Source organism: Acinonyx jubatus, chromosome A2, assembly GCF_027475565.1.
Source record: "Acinonyx jubatus isolate Ajub_Pintada_27869175 chromosome A2, VMU_Ajub_asm_v1.0, whole genome shotgun sequence".
NCBI classification, from domain to species: domain Eukaryota; kingdom Metazoa; phylum Chordata; class Mammalia; order Carnivora; family Felidae; genus Acinonyx; species Acinonyx jubatus.
Genome location: NC_069383.1, coordinates 4,702,124 through 4,719,252, shown reverse-complemented (window position 1 = coordinate 4,719,252; position 17,129 = coordinate 4,702,124). Strand labels below are relative to the sequence as shown.

Here is a 17,129-nt window from a genome sequence, read left to right as displayed (position 1 = left end):
AGGTAGCAAGAGCTTTTACACCCGGTAGATGAGAAAGGACAGCGCCCCTGGGCCGTGGCGTCAGCACTTGTGAGCTGGTCCTTGTGAGCACTTGTGAGTGGCAAGGTCCTGCAGTGGGGACGACAGCCGTGGTCTGGTCCCGTGGCCTCCGCTTGCTTCTCCAGGCGTTTGCATCACCAGGGAGGTTTTCCTGGCCCATGTGCGGGGCTGCTGGGACAGACGTCATCTTGGATTCCAGACTGTAGGCGTGGTGCCTGGCCACCGGAGGGGTTATCGCCGTTCCGTGACAGGGTTGTATTCCTCTGAGCGGCTCATGCTTTAGAGGAATGACTGCCTGTCTTCAAATGTATTCAGGAGTGAGCAGCAGAGAAGGCACATTCTGACTTGCAGAATGCTCTGTGATGTCACTTGTTGGTTTTAATTTTCAAAACGTTGGAGAAGTGATTCCTAGTTCAGGCTTCAGGAGACACCTGCAGTCAGGAAGAAGCAAAGCCAGATCTGCCCTGTGCTGTCTCCTCGGGCCCCTGCCGGGTCGGGGTAGGGGGGCTGGGGCCGGGGCAGCTGGTCCCTGCAGGTCCGGTGTGGGTTGCACCCTTGGGCCGGTCTCCACACACTCACTCCTCTTGTGGGTCCCCGAGGAGGCCTGGTGTGTGACGCTGACTGGCAGGTTCCAGCGCCGGCTTCTCCCTGAGGTTATGCCCTTGACCTTGAGTACAGACTGAGCCCCGGGGAGAGACAGCAGAGGACCTTGTGGCCTGGCCTGGCGCGTGTCTCAGGTGAGGAGAAGAGGAGGAAACATTTCATGCCGAGTGCAGGCCCACAGAGAAAGTGGTCGTAGAAGTTTTTATCTCTGTCTTTTTATCCTTTTTTTTCTGATTATAAAAATTCCATTTGTTGTACGAGTTGTACTAAACTAACAGAAATGTGGAGAAGAAAATAACATGACCCAGAAACATGCCCAGAGAACTGCATTATGCTTTTTGTCTGGAGAGCTTTCTACGTTCTTTTGCTTAGGTGCACACATATGTATGTTTTAAGCAAAACTGGAATATTCTATGTCTGGTTCTGTATTCTAACTGTATCATAGGATTCTAAACTTACGTTTTACATGTTGATCTCTGCCTAGTATTTTTTCTTGTGTTTAAATATTCTGTGAAGAAATTGTTAATAATTGCCTAGTAGCCCATCACGTGGGTTTGGGATAATTCATTCATTGACTTTCCTGTTGTTGGACGTCTAGGTTTTTTTTATTTTTTATTTTTTAAAGTCTTTAATGCTACGATGGAGCTGATACTTATTTAACACTGGTTGACTTTCTGGTAGAAAACGTCATGAGTGAGGCATGCAATATGATAATTATGAGTGGTTTGTGTCAGCTAGTATTCTTATGAGTTTAGACTGATCTTTAATTTATACATGACTTTTATTTCCATACTAAGATATTTTATAAATAGCTTGGACTCTGTGGAGGGGCCAAATCTTTTCTTTCTTCTAGAGTTCAGGTACATGAGAAAAACCACGCGAGGAACTCAGTCACGTGCCCTTACAGCTTAGTGCTGACTGTGCAGTGCTGGTAACCACTAGCCCCGATCAACTGTAGACGAGGTGGACTGTCCCCTCCACCCCATCTCACACGGGCATGTGGCGCAGACGCTCCTCTTTTCCTGCAGGGACCATGGCGGGAAGCCATCCACTCTGGCCGCCAGCCCCCAGAGAGTGAGCGGGGCGCGTGTGTCCCGGGAAGGCTGGCAAGGGACCTGGGCCACGCTGCACGCTGTGGGCGTGTGAGCTCTGGGCACGGCCACAGTTGCTCTCTGGGCACGGGTGGGCAGGCTTCACCTGCCGGGAAAACAGCTGAGTGAGAGGGGTCCCTGTCCTGACCAGCACTGGCCTCCAAGCGCACAGGCTGGGGGGTAACTCGCCAGAATTACTCCCAGCGAGTATAGCTCTTCGTGCAATAAATGGGGTTATTTACTGAGTCCTGAGTACATGCCAGAAACAGTGCTATGTGCTTGCCTTCCTCAAGTCTCTATTGTAAACCCCCGTGGGGTCTTGTTCACCCCATACTGTGGGGCTGAAACGTGGTGACAGACTGGTCCGTGGTCACCCAGCTGACAAATGTGGGACCAGGATTCGAATGCAGGTTGTCTGAGTCCCCTGTATTTAACGAAATTATTGACTCTTAAATATAAGTAGGTTTATAGTTGGTTTAATAGTTTGTAGGTAAAACTTTTTCCTTTTTGTTAGACGAACACAAAACAGTTCCCTCTTCTGACAGCATGACTTATTGGAAATGAACCGGCTTTTCCTTTCACATTCCTGACACAGTCATCATTTTGCTTGCTTACACAAGCAGGTTATATTCATGGAACTGTGCATGCAGTCACTGTAAAAGACCTCCAGTCTTGGGCTTTGTGCACAGTGGGGACTCAGTAAACGCTTGGTGTGCCGCGAGGGGGTGGGACACGGGGTCCGGGGAGCTCTGCCCTACTGGAGTTACTCATTCTGGTCCTTCTGCCTCTTTTCTTCCTTAGGCAGAAGGTTATGTAATTGGAAGCTGCATCAAACACATCCCGATTGCAGGTAGAGATATTACCTATTTCATTCAGCAGCTGCTAAGGGAGAGGGAGGTGGGAATCCCTCCCGAGCAGTCACTGGAGACCGCAAAAGCCATCAAGGTAAAAACAGATGGGAAATGGGCTGGTTTGGGCGGAGGGGGGTGGGGGGGAATGGGAGGGGGAGAAATGGTGTTTCGACCCTTCCCCTTGCTACCATCCCCCGCTCCCGCTTTCCTTCCTCTCCCCGAGGACGTGGGTCTCTCGTTCTGTTTACCACTTGAGTTGCGGGGCAGAAAGCCTCAAAGCTTAGCCTTTTCCTCTGAGCATAAATGCTGTGGAAGCTCCAGCTGTAAATGAGAACAGCTTGATAACGGGTATTGAGCACAGGCGCACGTAGTACAGCATCATTTAATTGGAGCCTAATTAGATGGAACCCTCAATTAACTGCATGTGCTTCACGTCTGGAATGAGCAGCAAACAGCAGCCACAGCGGTGTTAGGAAGTCTGCGAAGCCAGCCAGGGCTCGGACTCCTGCCGGGTACTGCCGTGCGAGGTTCCTTGCCCTGAGAATAACCGTGGAGACTGAGGCCTTTCTAGGGTCCAGAATCGTTAAAACCCATCTGTATTTTCTGGCCTCTAGTTACCACGCTGGAGAAGTTACGGGGGGTTTTAAAGATTGGAAGAAACATGGCTCATCGGTCCTCACTTAAGGTGTCCGCTGGGCCCAACCCTTCGGTTCGTCTGTGTTCCTTCTAAACGAAGATCCTTTTAGAAGGAACTTCCCTTATTACGTTTCAGAATCAGGACAAATTATTGTTTGAGTCAAATGCAAGAGATTTCAGTGATGCAAGAAGGATAGTTATCACATGGATTAAGAGGGAAGGGTTTGTTTTTGGAGAGGAGCGAGGTTGTGAGGTGGGATGTGTGACCTTGAGCATCTCCTTCCTCACGGGACACACACTTTCTGAGCCACAGAGGCGTTTGAGGGGAACGAGCCTAAACCCCACCCTCCCATCTAATAGCAGGTAACAGGCTGGTGGAGGAAACGTCAGACATGACTGCAGATTGGCACGTCTCTCCGGGCGGGACCAGGGGTATTTCTGGGACAGGGTGTGCTTGTAGAGGTCGGGGTCCTGCCGGTGGGATGGCCAGCTGCCTGGTGCCCCTGGGCCTGGAGCGTCCGGGATTCGGTGCTCTTGGTGCCAGAACAGGACAGCTCTGGGCAGACCTGGGGGCAGAATTGACAGAAGTCTCACAAGACTCTTTTTTAGGCTAAAGTATTTTCCAAGGCTTTCCCTCTTTCCCTGCCTGTCTTCAATGAAGGAAATTTGGATATTTGATTCATGCTTCCTCGCCATCCCAAGTCTGTTGCTAATGTGAATCAGAATCGAACTTCTTGTCCCTGACACTTAGGGGTCCCTCTGGGGAGTGTGAGTGTTCCATTTCTCGTAAAGATTATTGAGTGTGGTGACTGGTGCCTTCCCGGTCCTTGTGGTGGTGTTTGCGTTACTCACAGGCTATGCGGGGTCCAGACCCTGAGATTGGAGCGGGCCATTCAGGTTATGATGATGTCCTGCTCAGCTGTGAGGGCCGGAGTAGGAGACTCCTCCCTGACCCTCCAGATGAGCCGTGCTGGCCCTGCGTGTGGGTTACCTGCTGCCTGTTGCCTCCTCTCTGCTTCTGTAGAGGAAGAGATCCTGGAAAGATCCTGGTTGAGAGGTACCCCAAGAGATCCTGGTTGAGAGGTGCCCCAGTGTCGTGGTGCTACTGTGGCCATCTCCCGTGGCCATGAGCAGGCCTGAGGCTGCATAGATCGTGGCACACATCGTCCTTGCAGCCCGGGTCCAGAATTTAAGGCGAAGACTGCTGCACTCCGCCCAGCTTTATGAGGCATTTCACGCCATCGGTTAAGCCAGGGCAGATGCCGCGAGAAACGGACCAGGCTCTGAGGACAGCTCGGTGTCGCTGTCCGCAGCCCGGTGGATTTAAAGTCGTGTTGCCTGACGCCCCCTCCCTCTGTCATCAGGGAACAGGGATGTGTAGCAGATCTTGCCGTCCGTCTTAAAATTCTGCTAGGGTAGATCAAGGATGGCATTAGAATACGTTTCAGGGATTCTGAGAAACTTTGATCTTAATGTCATGGAAACACCTGCACAGGTCCTTCCGGAATCTGTGATGAGCGCCAGCTGCGTGCCTGACGCAGCGCCCACTTGGCTCTTGCCCACAGAAAGCTTCCTTTCGGCAGCTGGTACCCAAGTGCCACCTGCTGGTGTGCTGAGGTTAGCTCCGAGGACCGATGGTCGACCTGGCGGTTCCCCGTCAGGCCTTATCAGATGCTGAGGGGACGACTGCTGTGTGCATCTCCGGTTGGCTGCCGATGCTGCCGGGTGAAGGCCGCTCGCGGTTCTCTCTTGCGGCGGCGCATAGGACCCCCGTCCCCCTATCCGCGTCTGCCTTTTTTTCGGCGGCACCTGCCACCACACAACACACTGTGTCATTGACCTCTTTGTTGTGGTCGTGGCGAACTGTGCGGCGCTCAGCCAGCGCGTGTGCTCTGGCGGCCAGGGATCCCTTGCACATCCTGCACGCCTTGGCACGCGGGAAATACTCATCCCGGGGCCCGTGACTGGGCCGTGTCCGACTGCACGGCAGGTCAACGACCAACGAATCGATCATGGCAGGCGTCAGGATCAGTCTCCTGCACTCGGCGCGGGCCTGCTGGTCCAGAGGCCGACGGCAGGAGCGCCCGGGCCAGAGCCATGTGGGGGCCTCAGAGGCGTAAGGGAGGAGGAGACGGGAGACAGGGAGCATAGTAGACACGTGTAGACGTGGTTCCAGACAGAACGGCAACAAAATCTGTTGGAGTGAGACTGGTTCATAGCTGAGTTGCAAAGAGAGCGGATTTACACGTCCGACATAAGAGCGTAGTCGTGTCTGCGGTGAAAGGTGACCGAGTGTGAGGCCCGATGGCACGTCCACACTGGCGTCCTGCTGTGTTCAGTGCTTGGGCTCACTGGGCGTTTGCTGGAGGGACGAGACTGCGCGGCTAATGCCTCATGACGTCTTTGTGCTCGTGTCTCCAGGAGAAATACTGTTACATTTGCCCGGACATAGTCAAGGAATTTGCCAAGTATGACGTGGATCCCCGGAAGTGGATCAAGCAGTACACGGGCATTAATGCGATCAACCAGAAGAAGTTCATTATAGACGTTGGCTACGAAAGATTCCTGGGGCCTGAAATTTTCTTTCACCCAGAGGTAAGAGGTTTGCTCCCGGAGAGTGCACAAGTGAGGCGTGCGTGGAGGCCGCCCCGTCTGCGTGGCTGCTGCCCTCTGCCTCCGCACAGATCTCGTGGTCGAAAAGCCGGTGACCGATTGGCCTGCAGGTGGTTGGGGAGAGCAGAGAAGGTGATGTAATTCAAAGCGAGCTCACGCTGCTGCGGAAACTAGTTTCTCTCAGGGACCAAGTGAAAGTTGCCTCTTTTTAAAAGTGGGGTGACACGTGGCCTTTCCCTCTTTCGTGACCATCCTTCCTAATCCCAGGGTTTAGCCCAGGACAGTCCATCCCGCAGGGCGGGTTAAGCTTCTGCCCAAGGGCTGGCCTTGTCCACCGTTATGTAGTGCTTGAGAATTACACACGTCATCAGTTTAACTGTTAGTTACAAAGAATTACTAGTTTTGCGGGAGCAGTGATTATGAGGCAGCATTTTAAGGTTTAAATGAAAGGCATTTTACTTGTATTTTGGTCTGTTTTTCTGCCTAATTCAGCTTATGTTCCCTAGGTTACAAACTGCTGCCTGTTTTTAGTTGTGTATATGACTGTTGTGTAGGGGGATGTCACACACATACGAGTTCCTACAATCTAGTCACATCGTGCTCATTCCCTCCTGCCTTTGACGACACCAACTTACAACAGCCATAAAGGTGACAGTGTCGGGTGAGCCGCTGAGCACCTGGGTCCCTGAGACTATTGTACATTCGGGCTTTCCTTGATCCTAAAACATGCTTAAAATGCAATGTAACCGAGATATTTATACTTCACCTTATGTAAGTTGTAGAATTAAATCTAAGGCTGTTCACTGAGCTTGCTTGTTACCGTGTTGATTGTGTCATTTTAAAGCCACCGTCATCACAGATGTACCCCTCCCCCCATCTTCTAGCCCGCTGCAGTGATCTTTCATTGACTGTCCTCTTTGTTTTTTTTTTTTTGTTATATCTTGGCTGATTTTTTCATACTATGAATATTCGTAAGTGTTACTATGTACTCACCGTGTCCCTTGTTCCATATCCCACACAATCATGCGTGTGCTCCTAATGCAAAGCTGGTCTCTTTGTCAGCCTGATCACTTTCCCTCACTAAACCCACGTGTCTCATCTCTTTTTTTTTTTGTTTGTTTTTTAACGTTTATTTATTTTTGAGACAGAGAGAGACAGACCATGTACGGGGGAGGGTCAGAGAGAGAGGGAGACACGGAGAATCCGAAACAGGCTCCAGGCTCTGAGCTGTCGGCACAGACCCCGATGTGGGTGTCGAACTCACAGACCGTGAGCTCATGACCCGAGCTGAAGTCGGACGCTCAACCGACTGAGCCACCCAGGCGCCCCGTCACACGTCTCATCTCTTAAGGGGACATATGTCATCATCACTACACACAGTCACATGGGATTCATTTGACACATTTGAACATTCCAAAGTGAAGTTTTTAAAGGAATGGTGAATTCTGTATTTGTTAAAGTTACTTTTTGAGAAGAGTGTTTCTTTTGTCCTGTTGACAGAAATGTATAATGTTTCTTTTACATTTGTATGAAATTTAGTTTGCCAACCCAGACTTTATGGAGTCCATCTCGGATGTCGTTGATGAAGTAATACAGAACTGCCCCATCGACGTGCGCCGCCCGCTGTATAAGGTATAAGCCGCTTGGGTAAGGTGCTTTGACCTCGTTTCAGCACTCATCCCCATTTCACTCTTGTTCGATAGGCTTTGTTCAAGGCTACTGTGGCAGTAAAATATTTTTCTTAGAGGAGTGGGGATGACCTAAATGTCTGGAAATAGTTTCATTAACCAGAAATATTTAATGTGAATATTCTAGTATTTTCTTATCTGGCAAGCTGTGTTAAGTTGGACAGTCTTTTTTTTTTTTTTTTTTTAAATTTTTTTTTTTCAGCATTTATTTATTTTTGGGACAGAGAGAGACAGAGCATGAACGGGGGAGGGGCAGAGAGAGAGGGAGACACAGGATCGGAAACAGGCTCCAGGCTCTGAGCCATCAGCCCAGAGCCTGACGCGGGGCTCGAAATCCCGGACCGCGAGATCGTGACCTGGCTGAAGTCGGACGCTTAACCGACTGCGCCACCCAGGCGCCCCTAAGTTGGACAGTCTTAACCACATGTACTGATGGGAAGATAAAAGCGATACTTCCCCTCATGCTTTTCGTGAATTCCACTCGTCTTGTTTCATGCATATTTAGTTCGGTGTCAAATGAGGTGTTGTCGGGAGAAGGTAGAGCCTGAGACGAAACAAAGAGAAAATGCTCATGTAATATTTTCTCCAAAGTTCTGTTTTATAAGGAGTTTTGAAACTTGAAATGAGAAAAAGCTAGCCCGTGTGATTACAGGATAAAGAAATATGGCTGACAGCCATGTGCTGGGAGCATAAGGTGGTGGTCGGGTGGCCTTCAGTGTCAGTTAGCGTCTGCCTGAGTGTGTCACCCCATCGGCTGTCTGCCTCACACTTTATCCCGCCTTCCTCAGACTCCAGTACTTCACGCGAGAGAGGAGGGAATCAGGCTCAGCACTGCACGTGAGAGAGGAGGGAATCAGGCTCAGTACTGCACGCAAGAGAGGAAGAAATCAGGCTCAGTACTGCATGCGAGAGAGGAGGGAATCAGGCTCAGTTGAGGGGGCTCATTGCTAAATTTTGTTTCATCTGCAGTTTTTGAAGAGAGTGAGGTAAATCAATGTCAGTTCAAATGAAAAGATGCCAACAGTGTGTATTGTTTAGTGAGAAAGCAAGTTATAAAATTTACATATAGTATTATGTCATTTTATGTAAAAATGGAGTTCTTAGTTGCATATGAGAAAAGGATTTGAATGATTACACAATATTGGGGGTGAGGAATGGATTTTACTTTCTACTTTTTGTGTTTAAAATTATTCGAAATTTTATGGTTAACAAATTTTTTAAAGTTTATTTATTTTGAGAGAGCACACAGTGGAGGAGGGGCAGAGAGAGAGAATCCCAAGCAGGCTCTGTGCTATCAGCACGGAGCCCGACATGGGGCTCAAATTCATGAACCGTGAGATCAGGACCTGAGCCAAAGTCGGACGCATAATCGACTGAGCCACCAAGGTGGCCCAACACTATATAGACAACTTTTATGGGTAAAAACAAGGTATAATTCTATTTTTATTTGTTGCATATTCTTTATATCTCTCTCCTCCAGTAAAGTGTGCAAGAAAAGGGAAACAAGACAGATGGCAGTGTTGAGGCTTCATCTTTTTATTGTTGAAATAGCACGCGGCGTTCTTCCCACTTGTTACTCTCCCCCCACACTAGCTGTGTCTTCTCGTCCGTGAAAGTGAGGAGCAGGTGTCCACTGTTTAGTCTTCATTGCACCGTAACGGGAATGCAACTCGTGCGGCAGTTACGGATCGCTCGAGATACGGGGCGAGATTTTTCTCTGCACGGTTTAGTTCACATTCGGTGGATTGAGAGGATTCTCGAAGAAGAAATGGCCTTTGGAGAGTGTGTGGACTGAGCCCCAGACATGGGAGAAGGAGGTACCTGGGCGAACTGGAGCAAATCGGTCTCAGGCTTTCTTTGGTCCTGCTTTGTGTGTCTTGTCCCAGGACAGGTTCCTTAACCTCTGTGACTTGAACTGATGAGGTTGGGCAGGGGTGACAGAAAAGATGAGACGGTCTTTCCTTTTACCACGCTAACCTGCCCCGGGGTCACCTGAAGGGGTTGGCCTCTTGTCTCTTCCCTTGTAGGATGCCTGGTCCTTCCCTTCTGACCAGTAATTGCACTGGGATGCCACTTCCAGGCGTGGAAGTTTTAAGTGGCTAATAACAGAGTCATCGGAGCGAAGGAGGATTAGAAGTGGGAGAGGATATCACTTCCAAAGTGGAGGAGGGAAAACAGGTTTTGGGGGCTGGGAACGAGAGAGTCTGCAGAGGTGGCTCAGCTCCCGGCACTTTGCCTCCTCACCACTAGGGGGATCTAGCCTCCACTTCCGATGCTTTCTGGACGCTTCCAGGTGACATTCCTGTAGCCATCACAGTAGCTACACATGCAAGTCCCTGCTTACGTTTTGTCTCCTAAATTGAGTGTCCTTCTGCTGTCACCAGTAGCTGCGGGCTGGTCGGGCCTGGGAACACAGAGTGAGAGGAGGTACTGGCTAGTTTCATCGCTTCAGGGTCATCCTGGTGGGTGAGGGCCATGGGGAGAACATCCCTTGGTGCTGGTGGCCGTGCACACCCCCACTCGCTGGGCCGCAGGCTGGAGGAGGTGAGCACAGAGCCCGGTGTCGAGGGGCGGGCCGGTGATGGGATGTGGAGGGTGCAGTGCGGCCCGGGGAGGGTCAGGACCGGCAGCAGGACAAACGCAGGGCGTTAGCCCAGTTACTTGCGTTTTCCAACATTTGTTTAAAAATAAAATTTTTTTATTGATGTTTATTTATTTTTGAGAGAGACAGAGACAGAATGCGAGTGGGTTAGGGGCAGAGAGAGAGGGAGACACAGAATCCGAAACAGGCTCCAGGCTCTGAGCTGTCAGTACAGAGCCCAACACGGGGCTCAAACCCACAAACCGTGAGGTCAAGACCTGAGCCGAAGTCGGACACTTAACGGACCGAGCCACCCGGGCGCCCCTCCCAACATAGTTTTAAAATCTTAGATTTCTGTCAGCACTGTACTCGGGAAGTTGGAGAAAGTTATTGAGCTTCTCAATGTAATTTTTTAAACGATAGGAAATCTCAGATTTCCTTTTTTTGGTTAATTTGTTCTCCAGGTGCCCCTTACCTTGTTCAGAAACAGCCTGGGGCGTCTCCATCTCCGAACAGGTTTCTCTTGAAGAAATCGTGTTATTTGCAGACTTTAAATGATCATTTAATAAGTAGCCACGACTCCTTTGTTGAGCGCTGATACGCGTTGAGAACTGGGTTAAGCATGTTCCTCACAGCCGTGGCCTGGGGCGGCTGCGGTTTCTCTCCCCATTCCGCAGACGGACCCGAGGCGGCTGCTGGCTCCAGGCAGCCCTGCTGTGTCCGGTGGGGCCCGTCACGCGCAGGCTGTTGGTCTTTCCCTCCTCACACACATCCCTGGAGGACGATGATATCCCCCTTTACAGATCAGAAGACTGAGCTCTGAGAGCAGTTGGGGGCACGTGAGGTCACCGAGCTGCTGAGTGGTGCAGTTGGGTTTGGAGTGCAGGCCGTGTCCCACATCTTGGAAAACTCACGCGTGTTTCATCACGTGATGCAGGATGATCCTCCAAAGAGAGATTGCGTCCCTGACCACGTCACCTTTGGGCTTGTCGTTTCTCCCCTGTGGTCTTGGGAAGGGTTTAGTCGGCCGTGGTTGTCGCATCTGTGCCGAGTGCGTCTCGCGTTCTGTCAGCCACACGAGTTTTTCCGTGGCCTCTGCAGTGTCATCGCGGCCTCGCAGTTGGCTTAGGATTCGGGTAGGGTTGAGAGGGGGAGGCTCCGTGCCCTGTGGGGAAAAGCGGGACACAGATGGGACTGCACCCCCTTGTCCCTTTGTAAGATATCAGGGTGGACTAGAATATGTTACCAGAAAACTTAACCCTGATACCTATGTCTGCTCAGGGGACACGTCCGGTGGGGGATGGCAGGCCACGGGCAGCACTGTGACGCGGCCCGCTGTACCGCCAGGCACTGGGGGTGGGCTGGGCCATGGAGGGTCTGTGGGCACCAGTGCCTCTGCCACGGCCACCGTGAAAGGAACTTGTTTCTAGAACACGGGGCTCGATGGGCATCGAAGCTCCGTGTAGAGGCCTGGGGGTACCTGCCAGGCACTGGCTGTCGTAGTGCTTCTCCCTCATGGCGACTTTTCTGCAAAGGGCCAGACGGTGAATACTTGGGGCTTTTCAGGCCACTCGGTCTGTGTTGCGTTTCCTCGGTCCTGCCCCAGCAGCCGTAGGCGACGCGAGCGACTGGAGGTGCTATGTCCCGGGAGCTGGGTCCGTTGCAGGCACGAGAGAGCCAGGAGCCTGGCCCTGACAGCGTCCCGATGGGCCCTCCGGCCTGCGTGTTTGCTTACCGGTGGCCGCTGCTGCCCTCGGGAAGCTGACTGTCAGGCCCTTTTCACTTCTGGGCTGCTCGGCCGGTGCTTGCTGAGCTTTCCCCCGCTGTCACCCCTTGTGGGGCAGTGACGGGCTCTCCTGGGGCTTTGTGGTTCAGATTCACCCTGTTCTTTTGGTCCCCCTCCACTGCCCCTCCTCCTCGTCAGGGTGGCCGTGGCCTTGTCACGGAGAGAGCCGCCAGCCGGCGTCTGTGTTGGGGAAGCGCGCACACGTCTGGGCTTGTAGGTTTACGAAAGTTGCCTGAAGTCTCTCAGTTGGAAGATACGCTGCGAAAACTTGAGGGGAGCACGCGGTGGCCTCGCTCCAGGGAGCTGCCGGGTCAGTGTCTGGGGCCGCGTGCGCTTCCCTCCTCTCTTGCTCCTCTGCCTCCCCGCCCGGCCGGCTCCCGCGGCCCCTGCACCTGCCTCGGCTCCAGCAGGACGGAGAGACCCGGACACAAGTAGGAGACACGGTCCGGACCGCGGAACTCAGGACTGGGAAGGAGGTGGTGCGTGTGCCGAGCCCTGGAGGATTAGCTGCGTGGGTGCGCTGCCCCTCCGGGGTGTGGGCGCTGGGCTCCTGAGCGCGTGGCCGCCGTGCGCCGTCTCTGCAGACCCCACAGCCTCACACGGGCGGGCGGCTGTGGGACCCTGGAGACCCAGCAGGACTCTGGGTGCCCTGAGGGTCTGCCCTCGGCTTCAGGGGAGGCCGTGTTCCCCTCACCCAGCTCGCTCCTCGCGGGGCCGTCTAGACTGGCCAGGCCAGGACTGATGTGTACCAGGCCCAGCCTCGGTCACCGCGGGTGGTTTCTGGGGAGGAGGAGAGCAGGAAGAGGCTTACTTTGGGCTCTGTTGGAAGCGCCTGAGACCATGCTGGCCATTGAGCTAGCACCTTGCTCGGGCTAGTAGACAAGAAAGCAGAGATGGTGGGGGAATGAGAATGATAGGTGGCTTTGACAATTTAGAATCTTTAAAAAGGCAAAACAGTTTTTTAGACAAAAGTAGTCATAATCTAAGTTTTTATTTCATTCTGGCCTGTAGAGTAGAAGGGTAGGTATTTACGTGCCTCCCTTTTTAGTTCAGCTGCTACGTTATGGAGGCGGGAGCCTGGAGGGGTGCTCGTGTGAGGGTCCAGTCTTGGTAGTCCTGTGGTTTCCCCCAAAGACCAGGTTATGACAAGGAGCAGGTGCTTCTGGAAACAAGTTTTCATCCCTGGCCACCATGCCAACACCTCCAGAGCATTACAGCATACACATGCCTGGGTCTCTGTCCGGAGATTCTGATACAATTGGCCTGGGCATCTGGATTGTAAAAGCTTCCCAGATGATTCTAAGGCTCAGTGAAATGAGAACCACTGTTAGCAACTAGTTCTCTTCTGGATTAGTCAGTGTTTTGTGACTTTTATGCTTTACTTGAGGGCAAAGCCACTTTGAGTTGCTTTGTAGTGCAATTAAATGTCTTCTACGTCTGAATTCTGTGTATCTGGTATCTGGGTACCTGCTAACTGCAGGACTCCATTGTCGTTCAGTTAGAGGATGTGGGTGTGTATGAGAGGTGGTTCTTGTCTTCAAGAGCTTCCAAAAGCCACAAATAATACCAAGACAACTCGAATGGAACCCCTGCAAGCTAAATGTCATTCAAGCGAGTCATGCAAATTCTGGTAATTGAGGGAAGGGGCAGATTGCATTTAATGAGAGGGGATCATGAAAGGCTTCAGAGGTGGCGGTTGAGCAGAGTCTGAGGTTCGGCCTGTGGAGATGAGCGGGGAGGCTGGCGGGGGAGGGCACTTCACAGGTAGCGGTGGGAGAGCAGGGCACGTATTTCAGAAATCCGTTTTGCGGGGCACCTGGGTGGCTCAGTCGGTTAAGCGTCTGACTTCGGCTCAGGTCATAATCTCACGGGGTTTGAGTTCGAGCCCTGTATTGGGCTTTGTGCTGATAGCGTGGAGTTGGCCTGGGATTCTCTCTCTCTCTCCCTCTCTCTGTCCCTCCCTCACTCATGCGTGCATACGCTCACGCACTCTCCCCCCCCCCCCCCAAAATAAATAAATAAACTTAAAAAAAGAAATCTGTTTTGGGTGAATTCTCAGGTGGTATTGAAGGCAGTCAGAAACAAATCTAGGAGGGAGGGCAGGCAGGGCCAGTGACAAGATATTGTTAAACGTGCCTTAGCGGTGGGTTGGGAGTTGGTAAGAAGTCTTATTACGTTTGTCAGGCAGGTGCGAATACATCTTGAAATGGTTCAAGGAATGATTTTTCTGTAACAAACTGTTTGAATTGGGTATACGTATTTTAATTATGGTACGGCCTTTTAAATCAGGAGGCACGTTGCAGAGTAAATGAATTATATTTATCATATTCGTTCTTAATGTTGAATCAGTTCAAATATCTTTAGTATTTGAGAGAGAGGAAAATACATATTTTAGGATACTGTTTTTTTTCCCAGCCCTTTTCAAAATGGGCCTCTTATTCAGATGAAGTCCTGATTCAAGTCTGACATGTGAACAGAGAAAAGGCAGCTGCTGTGTTTGGGGCAGGGCGGTGGGCAGAGAAGTTTCCAGAGCTCTGCTGGTTCAGCCCTGACTCTGTGCCTGTATCCCCCATAACCCTCAGTGGTGTCTCCTGCGGACGTCTCCGGAAGTGCACAGTTGTGGTGTCACCCGGGAGAGACAGGGACGCCCACCCCTGGACTTTGAGTAGCTCACTGCGACCGGAGTGGGGGAGAAATGGGTGACGGTGTCCCCCAGACAGTGCTGAGTACGTGTTCACCCAGCACCCGCACAAGGCCAGGCCACTGGCGACACAGATGGGCAGACCGCCATCGCAGTGTGCGGTGGGCTGTGAGGGCACAAGGGGTGCTCCCTCCGACGGGGTGCGAGGGAGGCTCCTGGTGGGCAGCGTCTGAGCCTGTGTTCTCGGCACACTTTTCTGCCATGGTGGACACGTTCTGTATCTGTGCCCTTTAGCGTAGCTGCCACTGGCTGTAGTGACTGCTGAGCCCTTGGAACGTGACTGGTGCGACCGAGGAACAGCATCTAGAATTTGTTAACTTAAAATTTAAGCACAAACGGCCACGCGTGGCTGCTGGCTGCTGGGACTCCCTCTGTGTCCTGAAGGCTGGTATGGCGTCCTGGTCAGCAGGCGGGAAGGGTGTTCGGCTGGTGGACGTAGTCTGTTCGCGGGGCCAGGGGAGAAGGACAGCAGGGCATTTGTGTGTCCGGAGGGCCTCCCGCATCTCGACCTGACACTGGAGGGTGGGGGCTGTGTGCGCGGGGCCCACAGGAGGGGGCGCTGCGGGCGGCTGGTACTGAGCGGGGTTGGAGGGTGGTGTGGTGGGTCTGGAGGGAGGGGCCTTGTGTGGAGTCAGCTTACCCTAAGGGCATTGACGGTTTTACGAGGGGGGGAGACACAATCCAGTTCAGGTTTTAGAAGTGCTGAAGAAATGATGGGGCCAGAAAGGCCGCGGGCCGGGTGGGATGGCACCCAGGCTGGGGAGGCAAGCGGTGGCAGACAGGGCAGAGGGCGGGCGGGTGGAGAGAGAGGAGACGGGCTCCACGGTGTCTGATGATGTTCCGATGAGGCCGGTTTCTTGCACATCTGGGATGACGGGGATGTCATTACCAGGGTAGCAAATGCAGGAGAAGGGGAGCCCACTGAGGGGTCACAAGACGAGTTCCAGCTTCCAGTGACGTGGACTTGGATCATGGGCTGTGGAGGATCAAGAAGACCTGAGATTTTCGGGGATCATCAGTGTCACCAAGGGAGAGAGTGCCGGTGACGAGACAGGAAGGTCAGATTGTAAGGGGCGGGCAGAGGAGGAGGGCCAGTGAGGCCATCAGTCAGGGTTTCCTGAGGGACAGTCAACAGGATATCCCCCCTCCGTCTCTATCTGTATGTCTGTCTGTATATATCTCTATATCTGTGTCTATACCTGTCTGTGTGTCTAGACGTGTTTACATCTATCTGTATTTATATCTACGTATCTATTTTTGTATATCTATATATATCTGTGTATCTATAGTTATATATGTATGCTTCTATATCTATAACTATACCTCTATATCTCTATATATTTCTGTATCTGTAATCTATATATCTCAATATCTCTACCTCTAGATCTCTAATCATCTATGTATGTATATGTCTGTATTTATATATCTCTATATATCTATATTTCCGTATGTCTATATCTCTGTGTCTGTGTATCTATATCTCTATCCCTGTATGTCTATATCTATATCTACCTAATCATCTATCTAATCTTGCTTTAGTTCTCTATAAGATTTATTGTGAAGAACCGTCCTGCTTTCAGGCATCCACAGGGCAGGCCAGCAGGCTGGAAACCCAGGCAGGAGTTGACGCTGTAAGCCTTAGTGACAGGCTTCCGTCCACTCCAGCAACCTCAGTGTTTGCTCTTAAGGCGGGTCTTCATCCGTGCGAGTGAGGCCCATGCACGTCACCGAGGGTGCTCGTTACGTTAACCGCATCGACGAAATACCTTCACAGCGGCACTTGGGCTAGTGCTGATGAAGTCACCAGTGCTGTAGCCAGGCCGGGCCGACTCATAAAATTAACCATCACAGAAGCGTAGAGGGAGTAGCTGAAGAAAGAAGAACGAAAACTCTGGGGGTGCCTGAGCGGCTCAGGTCATGATCTCACGGTGGGTGGGATCCAGCCCCGTGTCGGGCTGTGTGCTGCCAGTGTGGAGCCTGCTGGGGATTCCCTCTCTCTTTCTCTGTCTCTCTGTCTCTCTCTCTCTGTGTGTGCACATGTGCGTTCTCTCTCTCTCTCTCAAAAAAGAAAACTGCGGAAGGCAAGGGAAGACAGCTGTTATCAGCCTGGTCAGGTGATGCCGATGAAGGTGGAGAGGTGGCCGTTGGGCTCTCAGAGAAGAGGCCGGGAGGAGCTGGGCAGAGGCCAGATGACAGCACCTACAGGGAATAGAGGGCTCACAAGGGGGAGAGAGGATGTGCACTCTTATGAGACATTTGTCATTAGTTGTTTCGTCCCCCAGATCAGGCAGCTGTTTAGAGCCAACCCCGGAGAGGCACTTGGATTTTCTCGAGGACACTGGGGGGGCATCCTGCAGCCCTTATTTCCATATTTCACAAACAGGCTTGTTCAGACTTTGCTGGGATTGCAGTCTCTGGGTTCCATCTGAGTCCAGAAGCTCTTGTCCCTAAAGAGGGCCAGCCTTTCAAGAGTACAGTGTATGGGTCGTTCCCAGGAGCTTCTGACGGAGTTTTCTCACCTGCAGTGAGTGGCCGGGCGG

General features: G+C 51.9%; 1 protein-coding gene across 5 annotated transcripts in view; it reads left to right on the top strand.

Annotated features, from left to right (window-relative positions):
* ACTR3B (actin related protein 3B) overlaps positions 1-17,129 on the top strand; it is an 88,555-nt gene that overhangs the window by 48,170 nt on the left and 23,256 nt on the right. For all 5 annotated transcript variants that reach the window (XM_027051290.2, XM_027051285.2, XM_027051286.2 and 2 more), the window contains 3 exons: positions 2,535-2,678; positions 5,642-5,815; positions 7,373-7,465. In XM_027051290.2, the coding sequence (XP_026907091.1) occupies positions 2,535-2,678; positions 5,642-5,815; positions 7,373-7,465 (411 nt within the window). The remainder of the gene's footprint in view (positions 1-2,534; positions 2,679-5,641; positions 5,816-7,372; positions 7,466-17,129) is intronic.